Here is a 23721-nt window from a genome sequence, read left to right as displayed (position 1 = left end):
CCGAGAAGGAGGAAGGAGTTGAGAACTTGATCTTTCTCACCCACTAGCCTTGGGTTTCAATTCTCGAACTTAAAGGAAGCAAAGAAAAACGAAAATGGAGGAGAAGAGAGGGAGGTTCATGCAAGGCAGGGAGAGGAAGGAGATGGAAATGTTTTCTTTCTTTCCTTTGCTTTTCTCTTCTTTCTTTTTCCTTCTTTCCTTTCTACTTCCTTTTCTTTTCTCTCCAAACAAATATATACATATAGATATATATATATTAATTACTTTTAACAAATATCTCAAAATATCTAGATATTTGTTAAATTACCATTTCACCCGTAACACATTAAATTCTCTGTAAAGGATTCACCGCACTTAATTGAATTTATTTATCGACGAATAATTTTAATCGGCATCAAATATCTTTTTGGTCATATAAACTCCAAAATATTAAAACTTTGGCTAAAAAGCCTCCGAGCCAATATCCAAAATACACAAAAATACATAAAGTATACTTTAAAATTATGGGTCTTACAACTATCGCGTTTGAATACAAAGGTTTGGAACTTAAGTAGTTGCTTCTGACAAGATTATTATAACAATAAATATCACACTCTAAGAACAACCCTTTAAAATATTTCTTATTCAAACAAGTGTTTCTCTCTTTGAACTATAACATGAATTTGGAGTTTTGAACTTGAGTTCTTCTACTCTTTTCTGATTTTTTTTATGATCTTCTTCTTCACCTATAAGTGTCTATTTATTGATAAAATTAGGACTTCAATTTAGTTCTTGTTTAATTCTGAGTTGTATCTTCACTCATAAGTTTGTCATTAATGAGCTTATTCAAAAATAATTTTGAACAAATTGCTTTTTGGTAATATGTTCTTTAGCCAATTCTTTATTTATGAATCCAATTTGAGTAGTTCTACGAGATTGATTATGTCCGTATTTTGTTTATATTGAGTATTATAAATTCTTCATATTGTTTTTGTTTGTATTTTTTTCAAATTGTGTTTGTAAATTCTTTAGTTTGATATTGTTCATATTTTGTTCAGATTGAGGTTGTAAATTCTTCAGATTGATATTGTTTGTATTTTGTTAAGATTGCTTTCGCAAATTCTTCAAATAAAACTTCCATCCTATTGCTTGTTTTGATCAAGGTGGGATCATAGTATCAGACCGGTTCTTGAACTTTCACAAGTAGGAATATGACTAAGTCCAATTCATTATTTTATCCTTTGTCAAAATCTGAATCATATATTTGCAAATAATAAATATCTCTTCTTGTGAGTGTTACTTCATGAAACAATTCTTGATCATATCTTCTTCGAAATAATTCATATGTTTTTGTAAATAATTCATATCTTCTTGTAATAAATCTTGATCAAATTTTCTTGTAAATAATTCATATCTTCTTGTAAATAAATCTCAATCAAATCTTCTTATAAATAATTCATATCTTCTAGAGATAAATATTGATCAAATCTTTTTGCAAATAATTCATATAATCTTGTGATAAATATTGATCAAATTTTCTTTTAAATAATTCATATCATCTTGTAGATAAGATGTTTGTCATATCTTCTTCAATTCTTGACTTATCTTCTTTTCAACTTGGTCAAATATTTTCTTCAATTATAAATCTGAATCAAATCTTATTTTAGATTATCTTAAAAAATATTAATCTTCTTTCATACTATGTGAAGTCAAATATATTGTTCTCATAAAATACTTTTGTTAACATTAAAACTCTAAGTATAAAACAAACTTGACTCCAACAATCTCCTAATTTTTTATGAAGACAAATTATATTTTTTATAACAACTTTTCTTTTAAATACATTGACTCCTCTTTACTTAAAGCTCCCTCTAAGTCTAAATATTTTTTCTCCCCACATTATCAAACATCTTTTCCCCTATTTGTCATCAGACAAAAAGACTTGAATGTGAAACTTGCCTTTTTTTATTTTTAATTTGCCCTTTTTTTTAATATAATGAAAATAACATAAACATAAAATATAAATTTTATCCTAAGTATGAAATTAAACTACTCTAACGTTGGCACAACATCAGTTAGGTAAAAGAATGAGGTTTAGGTTTTTCTTGATGAAGTCAAACCTATCATCAGCTAGTGGTTTGGTGAATATGTCAGCCCATTGATGTATGATATCTACAAACTGAATATTAAGCTCATCTTTTTGAACAAATTCCCTAAGAAATTGTGTTTGATTTCTGTGTGTTTAGCTATAGAATGAAGTATAAAGTTTTTTGTTAGGAAAATGGTAGAAGTATTGTCATAATAAATGATAATGTTGGTTTCTAGGATTTTGTGGTCTTCTAGTTGATGTTTCATCCAAAGTAGTTGAGAGCTATAAACAACTGTTGAAATATACTTAGCTTCTGATGTTGACATGAAAATTGTGTTTTGTCTCTTAATTGACCAAGAGATTAAGTTGTCACCTAGAAATGTGTAGTTTTTCCATTTGTGGGTAGTGTATATTAGGTATCTAAGGATTCTCTTCACAATAGTTAAATGTGATTCCCTAGGGTCAGCTTGGAATCTTGCACATAGACATACACAAAACATGATGTTAGGTCTTGAAGTAGTAAGGTAAAGTAGGGATCCTATCATTCCACTATAGTTTTTCTGGTCAACTTTTTTGGCCTGATTAATATTTTTCAAGTGAACAAGTAGGATGCATTGGTGTAGTCATAGGTTTGCAATCACTCATCAAGTCTACTTGAAAAGCTCTTTTGTATATTTAGTTTGATGAATGTATATACCTTTTTTACTTCATTGAATTTGTATTCCTAAGAAGAATTTAAGTTCCCCCATCATACTCATTTGAAATTCAAGTTGCATCAATTTAGAAAATTATTGGCAAAGAGTGCCATTAGTAGATCCAAAAATAATGTCATCAACATAAATTTGAATAATAAGAATGTCATCTCCTATTGATTTTTTTAAAAAGTGTGTTATCCATTTGTCCTCTTTCAAAGTCATTTTTAAGCAAGAAGATACTAAGTCTGTCATTTCATGCCCTTGGTGCTTGTTTTAGACCATACAAAGATTTCATAAGTTTAAAAATATGATTTGGAAATTCAGAACTCTATAAACTTGGGAATGTTTAACATAGACTTCTTCACTTTTATAACCATTTAGAAAAGCACTTTTAACATCCATTTGAAATAAAGTAATCTTATTATGTGCGGCCAAAGAAAGTAGGATACAAATTGCTTTTAACCTAGCCAGTGGAGCAAAAGTCTCAGCTTAATCGATGTCCTCTTATTGATTGTAGCCTTGTGCGACAAGTGTTCCCTTGTTTCTAACCATTTCACCTTCTTCGTTTAGCTTGTTTCCGAAAACCCATTTGGTTGCAATATTGTTCGTTCTTCTTTGCTCTAGGTACTAGATCCCAAATATCATTTCTCTTGAATTCATTTAACTCTTTTTGCATTGCAAGAATCTATCCATCATTTGTTAATTCTTCATCATCAGAGGTAGGCTCAATTAATAATAGTAAGCCAAACAAAGTGGTATCCTTTAGTGATGACCTGGTCCTCAAAAGATTAGTTGCACTTCCAATTATTAGAGTTTTAGGATGAGATGACTTGTACTTCCATCCATATCTTCCTTTTGACTTATCTTGATTATTTTTGACTTGATCAAATTCATCCTCTGAAGATTTGTCATCTACTTTTGATTTAATTGTATCCTCTGATTTTTTAGGTTCTTCTGGTTTTTCTACATCTACTTCCTTTGGTTCCGGTAAACATGCATTATCATCATCTTGCTTTGACTTTTCAAGATCAAGTTGTATGTCATCAAATTTAACATGGTTCTAGCCATTTCTTGGGGGTAATCTATTATTTCTTTCTATAACTCCATTTTGTTGGGGTCTTCTAGGAGAGGAGAAGTTGTGGGAGATTCTTTTCTCATCACAAAAACTTTCAAAGAACTTGTTTTCAAATTCTCCTCCATGATCACTTCTAATTGTTACAATCTTAAGAACCTTTTCCTTCATTATATTTTTGCAAAATGTGATAAACACTTTGTGGGATTCATTTACTATAACAAAATCATATTTCTTTCCACTTAAAAAGGCTATTTTCATTGGTTCAAAGAGATCTATATGTAAAATCTCAAGGGGCTTTGAGGTAGAGACTGAGTTCTTAGGGGTAAATGAGTTCTTTGTTTGTTTTCCCTTTTGATAAGCTTCACATATAAGTTCAATTTTGTAATTAAGCTTAGGTAGACCTCAAACTAGTTGATGTTTATTCAGTTTTGAAATTAATCTAAGGTTTGCATGACCTAATCTTTTATGCCAAATTAGTTTCTCTTCATTTACTGACATAAGACAATTGACCTCTTCTTTCTCTAGACTAAATAAATTTATCTTATAAATGTTGTTTTTCCTATAACTTGTAAGGACTACAGATCCATCCTTTTAACTAATTGTCTTGCATATTTTTTGATTGAATATAATATCATAGCTATTGTCTCTTAACTTAAATAATACTCAATAAACATCAACTTAAATAATACCCTAAACCCTAAATAATAATAATAATAATAATAATAATAATAATAATAATAATCATCATCATCATCATCATCATCATCATCATCATCATCATCATCATCATCATCATCATCTCATACTCTAAGAAAAAATACTTAGAAAATATTTCTAACTTGAACAAGTGCTTCTCTCTTTGAACTCTAAGATGAATTTGGAATTTGAACTCAAGTCATTCTACTCTTTTCTGATTTTCAATTATCTTCTTCTTTAGTCATGAGTATCTATTTATAGCTAAAATAAGAGCTTTAATTTAGTCCTCGTTTAATTATGAATTATACCAAAAATAATTTTGAACAAGATGTTTTTTTATCATGTGTTCTTTAGCCAATTATTTATTTCTAAATCCAATATGAGCAGTTCTTCTTGATTGATTATGTTCGTATTTTATTCAAACTGAGTTTATAAATTCTTTAGATTGATTATATTCATATTTTGTTCAAATCGAGTTTGTAAGTTCTTCAGATTGATTATGTTCATATTTTGTGGTAGATAAATCTTATCAAGTCTTCTTCAAATCATGACCATATTTTCGTTTCAATTGGTCAAATATTTTCTTCAATTATAAATCAGAATCAAATCTTATTTTAGATTTTCTTAAATTATAAATTTGTATGAAATATTATTTTAGATTTTATTCAATTAGAAATTTGAATCAAATTTTATTTTACATTTTCTTCACAAACACAAATCTTCTTTCATACTATGTGAAGTGAAATATATTATTCTCATAAAATAATTTTGTTATCATCAAAACTCTAAGTATAAAATCAACTTGGTTCCAACATCTTCATTGCTAGCTTGGTCAACAATGATCATATTCAAAAATAATTCTAAACAAGATGTTTTTTGATAATATTATTTTTAGCCAATTCTTTATTTCTGAATCCAATTTGAGCAGTTCTTCTAGATTGATTATGTTCGTATTTTGTTCAGATTGAGTTTGTAAATTCATCATATTGATATGGTTTATATATTGTTCAGATTGAGTTTGTAAATCCTTCAGAGTGATAATGTTTGTATTTTATTGAGATTCCTATCGCAAATTCTTCAAATGAAACTTCCTTCCTAAGGCTTGCTTTGATATGGGCGGGAACGTGTTTAACCGGTTCTTAAACTTTAACAAGTAGGAATATGACTAACTCCAATTCAATATATTTGCAAAATAATAAATGTATCTTCTTGTGAGTGTTTCTTCTTGTAAACAATTATTGATCATATCTTCTTGAAAATAATTTAGATCTTCTTGTGATAAATCTTGATCAAATCTTCTTGTAGCTAATTCATATCTTCTTCAAGATAAATCTTGGTTAAATCTTCTTGTAAATAATTCATGTCTTCAAGTGATAAATATTGACAAAATCTTCTTGTAGATAAGATGTTGATCATATTTTCATCAAATCTTGACCATATCTTCTTTTCAATTTGGTCAAAGATTTTCTTGAATTATGAATCTGAATCAAATATTATTTTAGATTGTCTTCAAAAACATGAATATTCTTTCGAACTATGCGAAGTCCAATGTATTGTTCTCATAAAATACTTTTGTTAGCATCAAAATTCTAAGTATAAAACCAACTTGGTTCAAACAATAAGTTCTTTGTGGGGGGTGTGAGAAAGGGAAGAAACAAAATCTTCTTTTTCCTCTAAAAACGTTTTTTCCACCTCTAGGATGAGTCACATAAGGTTTTCACTACCTTCTGCAAACAAGTGCAAAATGAAAAAAGGTTTATGTATTACTACGATTCATAGTGATCATATGCGTGAATATGAAAATAAGCTTTTTGAAAGGTTTTTGTGAAGATAATGGTATTTTCCATAGCTTTTCCTCTCCTAGAACACCTCAATAAAACGGTGTTGTAGAAAGGAAAAATAGATATTTTCAGGAGATGTCACGTACCATGAGTCACGAAATGAACGATGCCAAGCTCCTTTGGGTAGAAGCAATAAATATTGAATGGTATATTTGGAATAGAATCTATATTAGTCATATTCTCAATAAGACTCCTTATGAAATTTGGAAGGGAATAAAGCTCAACATTTCATATTTTCATCATTTTGGTTTTATATGCTATATTTTGAACATCAAAGACAATCTTGTCAAATTTGACTCACGATGTCAAAAGTGCAACTTTTTGTGATACTCTGAAACATCTAAAGCATATACAGTATACAATAAGGAAACATTGATTGTTGAGAAATCCATCCATGTCATGTTTGATGACAAAAAACTTGACTTTAAAAAGTTAAAGCTAGACGTAGACTTTGGAGATCTACATTTTTCAGAGGAACCAAATACATTAGAGGAACTAGAGACAATAGAGGAACTAGATAAAATAGAGGAATCAACAAATATAGTCCAAAGTGAATCAGAAAATCGACCTAACAACTCAGATCAAAAGCATCAAGAATCCAAACATTGATTGAAATACAAGTCCTCTCATCCAAATTCTCTAATGATAGGAAACACAAATGATCCTCTGAAAACCAAATCTACTATCAAGGAAATGACTATGTTTGGAATATTATCTGAAATTGAACCTACAACTATGCAAGAAGAGTTAAATCATTTCAAAAGGAATGACGTATGGGATCTTGCGTCAAACCTAAGGAAAACAAGCCAATTGAAACCAAGTTGGTTTCTAGAAACAAACTCAATGAGCAAGATTAAGTGATTAGAAACAAAGCTAGACTTGTAGCCCAAGGATACAATTAGCGGGAAAGTATTGATTACACTAATTTTTTTGCATTTGTGGCAAGGTTTGAGGCCATCCAACTTTTACTTTCTTTTCCTATATTCAACAAAATTACTCTATTTCAAAATTACTGTTAGCCAATGCCCACCCCTATGCATCCATTGTAATTAGCCAATGCCCATTGTTATAAGCCATCATCTAAGTACAAGTTAATAGATTTTTATGATGTTGACTATGCTAGAGATAAGCAAGAAAGGAAGAGCACCAGTGGAAATTGTCTATTCCTTGGTGATAATCTGATCTCCTAGTCGAGCAAAAGACAAGGCATTATTGCTCTGTCTACATTGGAAGCAAAGTATATCTCAACAACTAGTTGCAGCACTCAACCGTTGTGGATGAAGCATCAACTAGAAGATTTCATCATCTATGAGAGTAACATTCCTATCTTCTATGATAACACTTCATTCATATGTTTAACCAGAAAAACTATTTTACATTCTAGAGAAAAACATATAGAGATTAAACATCACTTTATAGGAGATTATGTCTAGAAGGATATTTTATACATTAAATTTGTAGACATTGATCATAAGTGGGCTGTTATTTTCACAAAGCCCCTTATTGAGGATGGATTCAATCTTATAAAGAAACGTCTAAATATTTTGTTCATTAAAGAATTATGTTTAATCCTTCGTATGCCTTGCTATGCCTCTAATCATATTGAACTTATTCGGTCCTTTAATTAATCTAAATTCAATTAATCTTTTATATAAATAAATTTTATTCTCCTAAGGTGTAATAGTCTGACAAGTGTCTCACGCATGCGTCGAGTATTGTCTTTGAAAACTCAACCATTTTGGCTCTAAATTTTATTACTCACAATCACTCACAACTCCCACATTTTCGCTCTTCGCAAACCGAAAAAGTTTTCGTTCTCCCTGATTCTCTCATGTTTAAATGGTGTCAAGTTCAACCTCAATTCTCTTAACTGCAAACATCTTATATGTTCCAACGCTTCAATGCAACCTATATCAACTCGAGATTCTTCATGAATTGAAGGTCGCTTTTGCAAACCTAGCTGAGAAAGAATTCAACTTCATCGAGGACTTTGTTGAGGTAGGGTGGTTTGAATACTTTAATCTAGAACAATTTTGGACTCCTGGTAAAACAATTTTGGAGGTTTCCTAATGCAAACACCGATGGCTAGGTTTCAAGCACTATGTTGGGTTTCCCTATTAAGATCATTGGCAATCCTTTTTTGTCATAACAACATGTCAAGTGAAGGCATGATGCTCAAAAGTGGGTATGAGTCAAGGGTTGGCTCCTTCAAAATCAAAAAAGAACTCTTCGAAGACCACAAGGTGAATTCCAAGTTTGTACACCTTAAACCTAAGTATAGAGTTCTTTTCAAAATCCTTATTGGGTGTGTGGTGCCAAAAGGTGGGTTAGTGGATCATGTTAGCAAAGATCACAAGGGTTTAATATGGAACATCTTTCAAAGGATCAAGATGAACCTTCCCCATGTCTTCTTGGAACACATGAGGTCATACTTCATCAAATCTAGAACATGGAAAATCAAGGCTATCCTCTACATAAGACTCATAATTGTAGTACTCATGCGCACTTTCCTCATTTATGCTTTGGAGGAAGTTTGAGGCTATGTTCAAGAGGAATACTTGGTATCATCATATGCTCCCACGTTCAATATCTCTAACCTCATCAAGATGATACTAGTGTCCCCCAAGCACTGTATTCGAACTATTGGTGACACTAGAAGAACAACAGGTCAATCAAGTGGATATTTGTTTCCTCTCTTTGAGGTTGATGATTTTGTTGCTCCAATTTTTGAAGAAGACAACAAGGAAGTCGTTATGGAATATCTGAAAATGTGTTATTGGGGCCAAGCTACGACCCCCATTTATTTGCATCTACCTCTAGCTGCACAGGTTTTCAAGAAGAAGAGGAAAAAAGTTTTTCACACAATAAGGATTGAATAGGATGAGGAAGAAACAACCTTCACTAATGAAGACATGACAACCCTTCTTCAGAGGAATAAACAAAAGGTACATTAAAACTTAGAGCAACCTATTCTTATCCTCAACATTGAACCTAAACCAACTCTTTTCTTTTCCTCTCCCATACAGACCAATATTGTTCATCCTCCCTCTAACCCTGCACTCATTACCCCTCCTACTTTTGACTCTAATACCTCAAATGAAATGTTTGAGGCTACCCTGGCTGAACACTTTGCTTCCCTCGGATACAAAACCCATCCCTTCCTCCATAAGGTTAACCCTTCAAACTCAAACACCTTCCCCCTCCACTACATTACCACCACATTATCCTTCTTCCACCTTAGTACCTAACCCCATATCACCACAATTTGTCTATCCCTATCCCCAAGAAGTTGTGCCAACTCTTGTTGACCTAGTCCATGATACATCATCCGATAACTCCTCTACATTTCCATTCCCCCCTTTTCCTCTGGAACCTTTAGTGGTTGCTCTATTCGTTGTTGCACAACTTTCTGTGTTAATCCTGTAGATTGAGATACACATTATTGATGTTCCTCATGTTGCTGCATTAGGATCTGCACCTCCCAATAGCCATATGTTCACTCCCGCTATGTTTGTTAAAAAGAAATACTTTATTAGCTTGGAATCTAAGAAGGATGCTTTTATGGAACAGGATGCCAAAAATCAAGAAGATATTCAGAATATTCTTAGTTTGATTAACGCTAGGCTCACGACTCCCGACCCTTAGTTGCCTATTTTTCTTTGTTTTTTTTTCTCTCTTATTTTCTTTTCCTCTTTTTATTTTCTGATGACAAAAGGGGAATAATGTATTTTTGAGATGTCTTAAGCAATGAATTTTTTATTATTATAAACTTCAGTTACTAATGCACTTTAAACTACTCTGTCAGAATATCTTTCACCTTATGAATTAAACATGCATATTCTAAGGGAGACCTTTGATGTAACACTTTATATTATTCTTTTTTACTTTATCTTATAAATTATTCATAAAAATAGATGTTTGTCATCATCAAAAAATGGGAGATTGTTAGAACCAAGTTGGTTTGAAGAACTATGCCCCTTAATTATTTTGATGATAACAAAATCAGTTTGTTGGAACAATCTAATGCATTAACATTTTGAGTAAGTGAATTATAAAGATTATGATGTCATATCCTCTAATAACTAAAAACAAAAAAACAAAAGAAAAACAAGACATCGCTTCACTCATTTTTAAAAGTCTGATGCAAGTGATCTAACATGTGCCTCTAATGACATGAGAGACGCTCTATGTTGACTGAATCCGATAATGCTAGTAATGCTCTAGTTCTGGTGACACAGGAAATACATTATGTGTTATATTTCATTTGCTTGTACCTAATGCAATTACGCTCTGTTCATCTGCCTCTTATAAGACTGACAAAATAAGTGTTTGTTCGCCTTTGACAAGATTAACAAGCAATTGATTGTCTACCTTTGATAATCACATCATCACTTCAAGCAACTAGTCGTCTGCCTCTGATTTATGTTGTACGTTTTGATGAAAGTCAACTATCCAAAAAAGACAGTATTTGTGCATCCTATCATGAACATCTTAAATTTGCTACTTGTTTGAAGATCTTAAAACATAATCTGACCATCATATCCTCTATTTTCCAATTGTTTTAAATAGGATACATTGAATCAAGTACAAGATCCGATTTGGAAAGTTTCTATGAAAACCAATCTCAAAAAATACAATACGAAACTTAATGAATTATGTTGATTTCTTGCAATTAGGACAATGATTAGAAACCATAATCGATCTCTATAAAATAATGTCCATTCATCAAAGGAAAAAAAAGAAATGCACAAGCTATATGCACATTGCGCTCTTTCTCATAATCATTCTTTTTCACTTTAGGGATGAGAAAAAGTTTATAAAAGAACACATTTGTAAAAACTCTCTACAACAACCAATTCATAAAACCCAAACCTTTTCTTTTGTAAACTAAACCAATAGTGGTTGCCTTCCTCAACATCCTGGCTAAACTAAGATAGAAAGTTGATAAGATTGAACACAATTACTGTGACTAGTAGGTGTTCAAAAGTAAGTTTTGTTCCATGGTAGATTAGTGAATTAAATCCTCCAAGTTGAAGGAACTTGACGTAGTTACTACGTTGGTGGTGAACCAATATAAACCGATTGTGTCTTTCTGCTCTATTTTCATTTATCTGTTATGCTTTCTTTACTTTAGTTTAGCCACGTGAAAAATATTTTAAATAGGAAACACGATTCAAACCCCCCTCATTTCTTGTGTATATCATTCTACATGTATGATGGATGTATGGGTTATATGATACTAGAGCTTGACATGAGGCTTCAAAGCTCTATATGAACACTTATAAGTGTCCACAACTATCTCAAAAATCCACGTTAAACCCTCAATATTGAGGGACTTCAACATCTCATCAAGCTCCATTTTTTGACATCTCCATCTCCAGTTTGAAATAGTCATCCTTGGGATCACAAGCCTTGAAATCCTTAATAAACCCTAAGTAAAATATTATTAAAGGAACAAAAAAGGAGACTTGGATGTTCCTAACCATAATACTGGCTTGAGAAGCAAAAAATATTTTGGAATAAAACTATTTCACAAAATGTCATCTTGTGTCCTACAAAAACCTACCAGTTAAGTTTGTTAATAGTGGAAGCAAGCTCTTCACGAAAACAACAAGGGGCAACTCCTTTGATTGGGAAGCCTTTCTTAGCAAAGAACTTCATAGAATTGACATATTCTTCATAATTGTTCATTGTGTTTTCATTTTGGAATTTGGGAATAGCAGAATTTTGGGACCCAAAATTTTATTTTGTTTATCTGTCTTGATGAGATGTGTAACACTCTTAATTTTCTAAAATCTAATTTATAGAATTTTAATGTTTTTTGTGTTGAATTGCGGAGGCTAATAGCAAAATTTTATTTTATGAATTAAGTTCTAAAAATATATTTTGTTAGAGTTAGTAATACGTTTAAAATATATATATGGAGACCTGTTTAAAATTGCTTATCGGAGAGTAATTTAATTAAGTAGATTGATAAGTCAGTGATGTGATGTGTGTAATAGTGTTTAGATATTGTAATGATTATTTTAGTAAAAACTTAAATATTTAATTAAAAAAAATTTTTGCCTGTTTGTAAGTTAAAAAAAATTTAAAAAATGCAGTCTTTTAATACAAAAGCCATCGACCCCCTCTTGGGTTTTGTTCCTATTTATGTTTCCTTTGCTCCATCCTTCTTTCTTTCTTAGAAAAAAAAATATAGTGTTGGTGGTTTGAAAAAAAAAACACAAACCTCCATTTTTCTACTAAATTTAAGCTTCTATTCAAGAAGGGTTAGAAAGGAAAGTTACTCCCCTCTACAAGGTATTGCTTGTAAGATAATTTATTTAAGGTGAGACACTTACTTTCTACATTTGTTTTGCTAAATTCGTAAAATTTTATGGCAGTGAGGAGATGAGTGAAATTTTAGTTGTTAACCTATCCTTTGTTGTTGTTGTCGCTGTCGTTGTTTTTGTTGTTGTCGTTGTTTTCATTGTTGTCGTTGTTTTCATTGTTGTGAGTTTCCTTATATCCCTCTCAAATCAAGGGGAGATAATGTTTTGTTGGTTTGGTTTGATAAAATAGGTTAATATGAAATTAAGGAGGTGTTGGTGTTGAGTGTGTTATTTAAAAATAAAATAAAATAAAAATTTATCCTTATTATTGATGTTGTTAGTAATGGTTAGAAAAAATTAATTATTTTGATGTGTTTGAGTTATGTAATGAGTTATTTTCAAATAAATGAGTTTGAACTACAGTTGAAATTTTACAAAAAATTTTAGAGTTGTTAAACTTGTGAAAAAGTTCGAATTTAACTAAGTAATGAGCTCGAGCAAAGAGTTAGATTGTGAAATTAATACATTTACAAATATTACTCATTTAATTAATCTTGGATTGATTTTAAAGAAGAAATTTATAGTACTTTATTAACTCGAATTTTTGTGCTCTAATGGTTGAGTGATATAACTTGAGAGATAAAAAGATTTAATTTTAGAATTATGTCGTGGTTGGATAAATTTTGGGGGTGAACAAATATTTATAAATATTTATGTTTATGTAGTTAGCTCTTTGAGTCTCGAAAATGAATTGAGATCATTGACACCGAGTTAGCGGGGGTGAGAACTCTGATATATTAATCGTGATGGGCCACGGTTTTAGTGGTGACCGTGATGGGCCACGGGATAGTTCCATGAGTTGATTGGTCCATCTTATCCTTACGAGGATTTATTTGTTTTGTGGGTCTGTGATATACTGCACTCTAGTAAATCGTGTTGATCTATGATAGGTGGCAACTCGGTAATTAGTAATTTTTTGTGAAAGGCGGTACATTTATGATTTACGCCCCTCGAGAAGGGTTTGGAAATTCTTGAATCATGTGCACTGACATATAAGCATTGCATTAGGGTGCTTGGTAAGTGAGTCATGTTTGTTATGATATGATATATGTATATACTTGTTTTGTTATTGTTTGCTATCATGTCATAACTGCTAAGTGTTTATTGTTTGTCTTCATGACATAATTGTTAAATGTTAATTGTTAATTTTGAATGGTGACCCTTTATATTATTATGGAAATTGAGCTTTGCCCTCAAATGATACCTGAGTTCATTATACCGACTATTACCCTAACGACGAAAATATCATTAGACTTCACTGACCGATATTTGTCGATTTCTTGAGTATACAATCTCATCTCAAGCAGGGCTACATATATGGGTGGAGTAAGAGCTCCCACTTTCAATAGTGAGCTGTTTTGAGATTCCTGCACCAACGAAGCCACTTATCTCATCGGTGGACCTAACCTTTGAAAAGATTGATCCTTCCATGGCTGATGTCAAAAGGAACTTGTGCAGTGTGTGGAGGTCGCCCATGTTATTGTTTAGTGGATGATCAAATTAGTTTTTTGTTGTATAAGGCCTTAATGTCTTTCTTTTGGTGGTTGTACTTATTTTGTTTTAGGATGACTTTACCTATGACATTCTTTGATAGTTGACTTTTATTTGGTGGGTTCATGTTCCATGTTTTTGACGTGATCATGGGGAATATAGCATTCTTGGAGTAGTATTTCTATGCAAGTGTCTGCCAAGAATACCCCAGCGATATGAGCGATGTCTGATAGGTCTCATAGCCCCGATGTATTTTCTATTTGTATACTTCTGTAACGTTCAAAGTTTTCAAACAATATGTGTTTGTATTCAACGACATTATTTTTTGATTGATGAACATATGCAATGATCCAGATTGAATCAGAACTGAAAAATTGCATTGCTTCGCAGTTGTATTCGACTACAACCTAAGTGTAGTCGAATATATTTATGTAATGTTCAAAGTTTTCAAATAATTTGTGCATGTATTCAAATAAAGATCCATGTAGTCGAATACAGATGATGAAAATTTGCCACTAACTTGGTTTGTATTCGGCTATATCATGTTGTAGTCGAATACATATGTGTAGTTTTTGCTACTGACTTGGGTTTGTATTCGGCTACAACATGATGTAGTCAAATACAGATGTGTAGTTTTTGCTAATGACTTAATCTGTATTCGGATACACATATATGTAGTCGAATACAACCTTGACTTTTTTCAAAAACTTGATTTTCAAACATTGTTCATGCAGTTTGACACTTTGAAAATTCTTTTGATGCATATTCTAGAGTTTAAATGAAGTAATCAAGGTTCTCGTGTGCATTTGAAATGTAATAATATTGGATTGCATCATGTACCTTAAAATATAAGATTTCTAGCTCATTGACAATGGTTGACTTCTCTTAGCATCTTTGAACTTGCAATTTGATCATTTTACTTGGTCTTTATCTTCATCAAAAATATGAATAGTCTTGTATATTTACATTATCCCCCTTTTTGATGACAACACTACTGACTTGGGTTTGTATTCGGCTACAACATGATGTAGTCAAATACAGATGTGTAGTTTTTGCTAATGACTTAATCTGTATTCGGATACACATATATGTAGTCGAATACAAAAAACTTGATTTTCAAAAACTTGATTTTCAAACATTGTTCATGCAGTTTGACACTTTGAAAATTCTTTTGATGCATATTCTAGAGTTTAAATGAAGTAATCAAGGTTCTCGTGTGCATTTGAAATGTAATAATATTGGATTGCATCATGTACCTTAAAATATAAGATTTCTAGCTCATTGACAATGGTTGACTTCTCTTAGCATCTTTGAACTTGCAATTTGATCATTTTACTTGGTCTTTATCTTCATCAAAAATATGAATAGTCTTGTATATTTACATTATCCCCCTTTTTGATGACAACAAAACCTTGTAGTTGAAACTTCAAAGAGTTGATCTTTTTTATTTTTCTCCCCTTTAATGCTTGTTTACTCCCCCTTTGATCTTGAGTTCATGCCATCATGTTTTGAAAGTTTGAAAACCTACAAATTCTTTAACAACAACAGCATACCAATTTTCTCCCCCTTTTGACTTTATCAAAAAAGAAGAAAAACAAGAAACAAATATTCCAAGCATACAAAGTATATAAAAAGGGACTAAAAACATCACACAAGATAGAATATAGCATGAGGAAAACAACAGTTTAAGAATAAGATGTCTAAGTCATACATAATGATGAGAAATCACTATCATAAAGTTATAGACAAAACAACATTAAGCATTTAAAGAGAATAACATAAACTACAACAGCAAACTACATGTTATCATCCTTTGGGTTCTGAATTTAGTCAATCTTGAGGGAAAAGCCATTTAGTTCATTTAACAGAAACTCATGGTTTTGGGAAAGGGTTGTCCCAATTTTTTGGAATTTGTTGTTGATGGTTATGTCCATAGTTTGACATTGTTCAGTGATGAAGGTTTGAAGGGAGTTGAGCTTGTCCATGACCATGTGATTTGAAACGTGATCATCATCCTATGTCGTTTCTTCCGCTTCTTCTTCATCCTAGGGAGCCGTAGATGATTGTCCGAGATCACTTTTGTGGACATAAGACCAAAGTTGCTCGCTCCACACAATCTTTATACTGGGCATCACATTCAAGTCCATCAAATTTTCTTTTGAAGGTGTATACATTACTTCACCTGAAAAGTCCACTTGAAAATGATTGAAAATCCTGGTGATCTCTTTTGCATATGGCAAACCTAGGGCATTCTTGGAAGCAAACAGAACAGACCGGACAATATATGACCAATTGAGATCAGTTCCTTCTAGCATAAAGAACATAATCTGAAGCTCAAATTCAGTCATTTGAGAATAATTTCCTGCCTCCAGAACCAGAATGTAACTGAGGAAATAATGCATGAGCCATTTTTCAACGGTTAAATTTCCAATACCGTACCGGTGTCTAGCAAATTCAGAATCAGTATGTGCTCGTTTTCTTTCCATGGTGTTTTTGTCAAAACGACACAATGATACATAAGCATCATATTTTCTCACATTTTCCAACTCACAAATTTCCAAGCCTAAGTTTCTGACCTTCAGATGGTAACTGTAGAATTTCTCCAATTGTTTGAGTATCTAACTCAATATATTCGCATTTTACTTGATATACCAACTTAAATCCTTGTTTCTTAAGATTGCAGTAAACCACTCTAACTAAGTCAGCATAGATTGAGCCATTATAACTAATGAGTGCTTCCAAATATTGTTCCCTAAGTAGCTTAGGAAATTTAAAAGTCGAGAAGGAATCAAGTGTACCATATTTTTGAGTGATCAGCTTTTTATCCGAGTAGTAAGTTCTGAATCGGTCGATTTCTTCAAGTGAATGAAGTAATCTGGACAGATATGCAACATTGTCATTTTTAACCCTCCTTTTTGAAGGACCCACTAAAGCATGCTTGGTTCAGGAACCTCGTTTACGTGCATTCATGGTAAAGATTGAAGAAGATGAAGTTTTCAGATTTGGGAAATTTTTTGGCAATTTGGGGTTTTGATTTTGAGTTGGGAGTAATCTTATATACAATTGATGATAGTGTATAGATTTGGTAATGTTTGCATGTAAGATTGGATGAAGTTTTGGAGTAATGGAAGTGGATGAATATATGTATTCGCCCATTGAAATTTTAAGAAAGTGACCTAAAAACGCGAAAACACATATATATAGGAAAAAAATTTGAATTTGTATTCGGCTACACTCTGGTTGTAGTCGAATACATAATTTTCTAGAAACGTGTGTTCGAATACAGACTATGTGTATTTGGCTACGATAAAAAAAAAATAGTTTTTAAGTCGAATTTTTACTAAAAGATAGTAGTTAAAAGACATATTCATGTTGAGAAAGCACATATTCATACATCAAAGATTCAATTCTATCAACTTATCAAGTGAAGATTCAAGATTTTGAAAATAAGTTATTTACAAAGTATCAATATCTTTCTTGACCCACAGATAATGCCCATTTGGAACACCAAATTTTCTAAAATGACACGCATTAGGTGTGTAGCAATTTAGACCACAATAAAAACATGGCAAAATATTTTTACTCCTATAATTAGGCATAAGAGGTTTCTTTTGAACAACATTTTTTCTAGAACAATGATAATTATTTTGTACAGCTATAACTTTCTATTTGTTGGATTGATCACTTTCCTTAACAAAGATGATTTCACTAATACTTGGTTTATCAAACTTTGAATAACAAAGACCACTCTTGTCATTGGAATATCTTTTCATATTAAGAATATTTTCTAATCCAACTTGTCCCTTTTCATATCTTTCAATGACTCTATTTAGTTGGACAACTTTAAAAGAAAGAGAATCACATTTATTACATGTAGAATTTTGTTTTACCTTTTCAAGTCGATTTCCATAGTGTCAATTTTCTCTTTAAGAAATGAAATCTGTTTCTTTTGAGTTGACATTGTTTTGCACATAATTTTACACTCCATAAGTAATTCTTCTATTGCATAATTTTCTCTTTAAATCATTATTATTAGCATCATTATTATAAGAAGAATTTTTGTTATTAACCTCTTCTTCTTCGTCAAATTGGTGTAATGCCATTAAAGCAACATTTGCACATGCATTACTTTCTGAATTTGAGGATGAACTGACTTCATTGTCCTCCCATGCTATATAGGCCATTTTGAAATCTTTCTTCCTGAAAGCACTTTTCTTGACAATATTTGGACACTGTCCTTGTTTGCAACTACCAAAACAAGTGAAGTTTTGATTTGTAGTGGAGACATCATTCTTCTTGAAAGTTGTAAGACCCATAATTTTAAAGTACACTTTATGTATTTTTATATATTTTGGATTTTGGCTCGGAGGCTTTTTAGCCAAAGTTAATAATATTTTGGAGTTTATATGATCAAAAAGTTACTTTGATGCCGATTAGAATTACTCGTTGATAAATAAATTGAATTAAATGCGGTGAATCTTTTACGAAGAATTTTATGCGTTACGGGTGAAATGGTAATTTTAATGAATATGAAGATATTTGTTAAGTTACAATTAAGATATATATATATACATTTATGTATATATGTTTGTTTAGAGAGAATAGAAAGAAAGGAAATTAGAAGGAACGAAAAGGAAAAGAAAAGGTTATATAAAGGAAAGAATGAAAAAGGAAGAAAGGAAAAACAAAGGAAAGAAAGAGAAAGGAAAGAAAATCAGAATTTTCCATCTTCCTCTCCCTCCCTGCGCGAGAACCCATTCTCCCTCCTTCCTCCATTTTCGTTTTTCTTCGCTTCCTTTCTTCAAGATTAGAAACCCAAGGTTGGGTGGGTGATAGAACAAGGATTTCTCAACTCCAATCTTCCTCTTTGATTCGAAAACGAAGAAAAACGGTATTAGGGATTCAAACACAAACCTCTCCGTTTCATCTAGATCTAAGCTTCGTTTCGCGAAGAGTTAGAAGGGAAAGTTGCTCACTACCACACTACGGTGCTAGGGGACCAACTTGGAGGCGACGTTGCGAGCGGAGATTTTTACCGGATTTACTCGCGGTACCGGAAACACACGTTAAAACTAACGTTAAGGTAAGGGATCCTTCCAAACTTTTAGTTTGCATTTAGGGACTTATTTGTGGTTGTGTGGAAAAGAATTTTGTTAGGGTTGGAGTATTGATTTGGGGGAAAATGAATCTAAGGCTTTATGGGTAAAATCTTAGAGTTAGGTTTTGGTTATATTTGATGGATGTTTCGTGGAAAATGAACTTAACTCATCTGTGTATGATTATGGGTAAATTAAATTTGATGTGTTTGAGTGTTATGTTGTGTTGATTTGTGTTCGTCGTATATGACGTGTTCTAAGTTAATACCGATGAAATTTAATGTGTTTTGGTATGGATTGTGAATTGAATTTGATAAAATGTTTTGAGTTGGTTTTGTTGTGAAATTTGAAAACCATTAGAGTTAAACGAGTATTAAAAATGGGGAATCTTTTAATATCTCGGTTTACTTAATGTGTGTTTGTGAAAATCGTTTAAGTTAACTGGATATTAAGAATGGGGAATCTCTTAATGTCTGGGTTACTTAATGTTGTTTTGAAAAATCGTTTAAGTTAACTGGGCGTTAAGAATGGGGAATCTCTTAATGTCTCGGTTACTTAATATTTTGTTTTGAAAATCGTTTAAGTTAACTGGGCGTTAAGAATGGGGAATCTCTTAATGTCTCGGTTACTTAATATTTTGTTTTGAAAATTGTTAAGTTAACTGGGCGTTAAGAATGGGGAATCTCTTAATGTCTCGGTTACTTATTATTTTGTTTGGAAAATTGTTTAAGTTAACTGGGCGTTGAGAATGGGGAATCTCTTAATGTCTCGGTTACTTATTATTTTGTTTGGAAAATTGTTTAAGTTAACTGGGCGTTGAGAATGGGGAATCTCTTAATGTCTCGGTTACTTAATGTTTGTTTTTGAAAATCGTTTAAGTTAACTGGGCTTTAAGAATGGGGAATCTCTTAATGTCTTGGTTACTTAATATTTGTTTTGAAAATCGTTTAAGTTAATTGGGCGTTAAGAATGGGGAATCTCTTAATGTCTTGGTTACTTAATGTTTGCTTTTGAAAATCGTTTAGTTAACTGGGCGTTAAGAATGGGGAATCTCTTAATGTCTCGGTTACTTAATATTTGTTTTTTTGAAAATCGTTTAAGTTAACTGGGCGTTAAGAATGGGGAATCTCTTAATGTCTCGGTTACTTAATATTTGTTTTTTTGAAAATCGTTTAAGTTAACTGGGCGTTAAGAATGGGGAATCTCTTAATGTCTTGGTTACTTAATGTTTGTTTTGGAAAATCGTTTAAGTTAATTGGGCGTTAAGAATGGGGAATCTCTTAATGTCTCGGTTACTTAATATTTTGTTTTAAGAAAAATCGTTTAAGTTAACTGGGCGTTAAGAATGGGGAACCTCTTAATGTCTTGGTTACTTAATATTTGTTTTGAATGTCGTTTAAGATAAATAAGTATTAAGAATGCGGAATCTCTTAATGATTTATTTACTTAATGTCTGTTTTGAAAATCGTTTAAGTTAAATGATAATTAAGAATGGGGAATCTCTTAATGTCTCGTTTACTTATGTGTGTTTTGGTAAATCGTGCTGACCCGCGATAGGTGGCACCTTGGTAAATGGTACGGGCCCGTGATAGGCAGTACGTTTACGATTTACGTTTGGTAAGTTGTGCAGACCCGTGATAGGTGGCACCTCGGTAAACAGTACGGACCCGTGATAGGTAGTACGTTTACGACTTACGTTCCTTGGTGGATTGTGTTTGTCCGTGAGAGACTGCACAAGGGTTTGTCCGTGAGAGACTACGCCCTGGTTTAAGTTAAATGAGAATTAAGAATGGGGAATCTCTTAATGTCTTGTTTACTTATGTGTATTTTGGTAAATCGTGCAGACCCGCGATAGGTGGCACCTTGGTAAACGGTACGGGCCTGTGATAGGCAGTACGTTTATGATTTACGTTTGGTAAGTTGTGCAGACCCGTGATAGGTGGCACATCGGTAAACAGTATGGACCCGTGATAGGTAGTACGTTTACGACTTACGTTTCTTGGTAAATTGTGTTTGTCCGTGAGAGAATGCACAGGTGTTTGTCCGTGAGAGACTATACCCTGTTAAATTGTGAATTGTTGGTTCATTTTGTCTGTGTAGTATTGTGTTATAAGTGTTAAGTGTATGTTTTGAAATTTGGTGATAACATGTTTGATTGCAATACCATTTCGAAACCCATGACGTTGTAGTAATTCTGTTATAAGTGTAAAGTGTTATGTTTTGGAATTTGGTGATAGCATGTGATTGCAATACTATTTCGAAACTCAAGATGTCGTGGTGATTGCGCTATAATTGCTAAGTGTGATTGTTTGGATTTGTGTGTAAGTGTTGATTGGTTTCGAAACCCTTTAAAAAGCTGAATTTTGTTGTTTTCCTGTTGCTGTCTGATGTGTATTCGAATACAGAAAGCTGTATTCGAATTCAGACATGATGTTTTTACCACTGACTTACTGTGTAGTCGAATACAGATTGTTGTATTCGAATACAGACATGCTGTTTTGCTACTGACTTGCTGTGTAGTCGAATACAGACTGTTGTATTCGAATACAGACATGCTGTTTTTTTTGCTGAATGCTGAAGCAGCCTTGTATTCGAATACAGAGATGCTGTATTCGAATACAACAATGCTGTTTTCTTAAAAACTTCATTTTCCAACCTTGTTTATGCATGTTTGGCATATGAAAACCCTTTTAAGGTGCATGCTAAGTTGAAAGATTATTTTGTGCATTTAAAACTTAAATGTTATGTGTTAACTGTTATTTTCGGTTGGTGACCCTTTACAACTATTGTGGAAATCTGGGCTTTGCCCTCAGATGAGAGCCAGGACGATCCTACCGGTTCGTACCCTACGGACGGGAATGGAGATGGGAACGCTTGACTGCAGCTACGTTAGGAGGATCTCACGGGGCGCGTGGAGATCACTCAGGGTGTTTAGTTGTTTTGTAAAATGATCAGACTAGGTTGACACAGAGGGAACGGATGTCTTTCCTTTGGGTTGCGTTTATTTTTAAACTGGAAGACTGTACTACTTTTGTTATGTTAATATTTTGAATTCATGGTTTGAGAGCTTTTCCGCTGCTTGAAAATTATAATGACTTAATTACTTATCCAAAGGTGTTACCTTATTTATTTCTCTGTTTTATTTTAATTTCTTTTGAAAAAAAAAATACACCCTCGGTTTGAAAAACGGGGTGTTACATTGTGGTATCAGAGCTTTGGTTTGGTTTTCTTTAGGGGCTGTGGAACTTCTAGTCCTAGATTGTAGGTTAGGAGTTGTTGTCTGATCATGTGTCGGTTTAGGTGGTTTGAGTTGTCAAGTTCATAATAATTATTATGTGCGGATGTGGTCGGAAGTTAATCTTAGAATTATTGAAGTAGTGTTAAGACTCTACTCTATGATGGTTTTATAGGAAAACCATGCTGCCAAGGAGGAATGACGTTCCGAGAGCCAATGCCAATAGGGATGATCGAATGGCGGAGGCTATGAATAACATGGCTGCTTCTGTTGCTGCACAGACTGCTGCCAAGACTCAACGTGATCTCGAAAAGAGGGGAAGAGAGATCCGTGCTGCAGAGTCAAGAGGATTAAAAGACTTTCGTCGTCACAATCCTCCCAAGTTTGAGGGGACTGATAATTCAGAGAAAGCGGATCGATGGATCCAAGAAGTGGAGAAGATCTTCGAAATGATTAACTGTCAGGCGAGAGTGAGGGTCAACTATGCCACTTATATGCTACTAGGAGATGCTGAGTACTGGTGGAGGAGTACAAGGTTGTTGATGAGATCAACTCACGAGGAGGTGAACGGGGAATCTTTCAAAGGGATGCTTTTCGACAAATACTTCCCGATGAGTACCAGGACTAGACTGGGTGATGATTTCCTGAAACTACATCAGGGGAACATGACCGTGGGCGAATATGCTGCTAAGTTTGAATCACTATCAAGGCATTTCAGATTTTTCCGTGAAGAGATTGACGAGCCATTCTTGTGTCATCGTTTCCAAGACGGACTAAAGTATGAGATTCAAGACTTTGTCTTACCCTTGGGAATTCAACGTTTCCAAGTTCTTGTGGAAAAATGTAGAGAAGTTGAGGATATGAAGAATAAGAGAGCTAGCCGAGGAGGGAATTTTAACTCAGGAGGACCTAGTCGGGCGAAGTATCAGAAAAAGGGAAAACAGGTTGCTAAATCTTATAATCGACCACATGATAACAATGGGGGACGGGATAACCCAGGGAACCAAGACCTTGAGAGGCAAGTGGGACAAGGTATACGATGTTTCCGATGTGGAGAAGAAGGACACTATGCTTATGCTTGTACCTTTAACAGTACTACTTGCTACAATTGCCATAAACCAGGGCACTTTGCAAAGAATTGCAAGGCTCCGAA

At 32.9% G+C, this 23721-nt stretch overlaps 1 protein-coding gene across 1 annotated transcript in view; it reads left to right on the top strand.

Annotated features, from left to right (window-relative positions):
• LOC140918890 (uncharacterized) overlaps window positions 1-23721 on the top strand; it is a 38872-nt gene that overhangs the window by 4814 nt on the left and 10337 nt on the right. Inside the window, exon 2 of the mRNA XM_073363795.1 lies at window positions 22744-23713. Coding sequence (XP_073219896.1) covers window positions 22751-23713 — 963 coding nt within the window. The 5' untranslated portion in view covers window positions 22744-22750. The remainder of the gene's footprint in view (window positions 1-22743; window positions 23714-23721) is intronic.

This window comes from Cicer arietinum, chromosome 1 (genome assembly GCF_000331145.2).
Source record: "Cicer arietinum cultivar CDC Frontier isolate Library 1 chromosome 1, Cicar.CDCFrontier_v2.0, whole genome shotgun sequence".
In the NCBI taxonomy this organism is placed as follows: domain Eukaryota; kingdom Viridiplantae; phylum Streptophyta; class Magnoliopsida; order Fabales; family Fabaceae; genus Cicer; species Cicer arietinum.
This window is presented reverse-complemented; position numbering and strand designations above follow the sequence as displayed.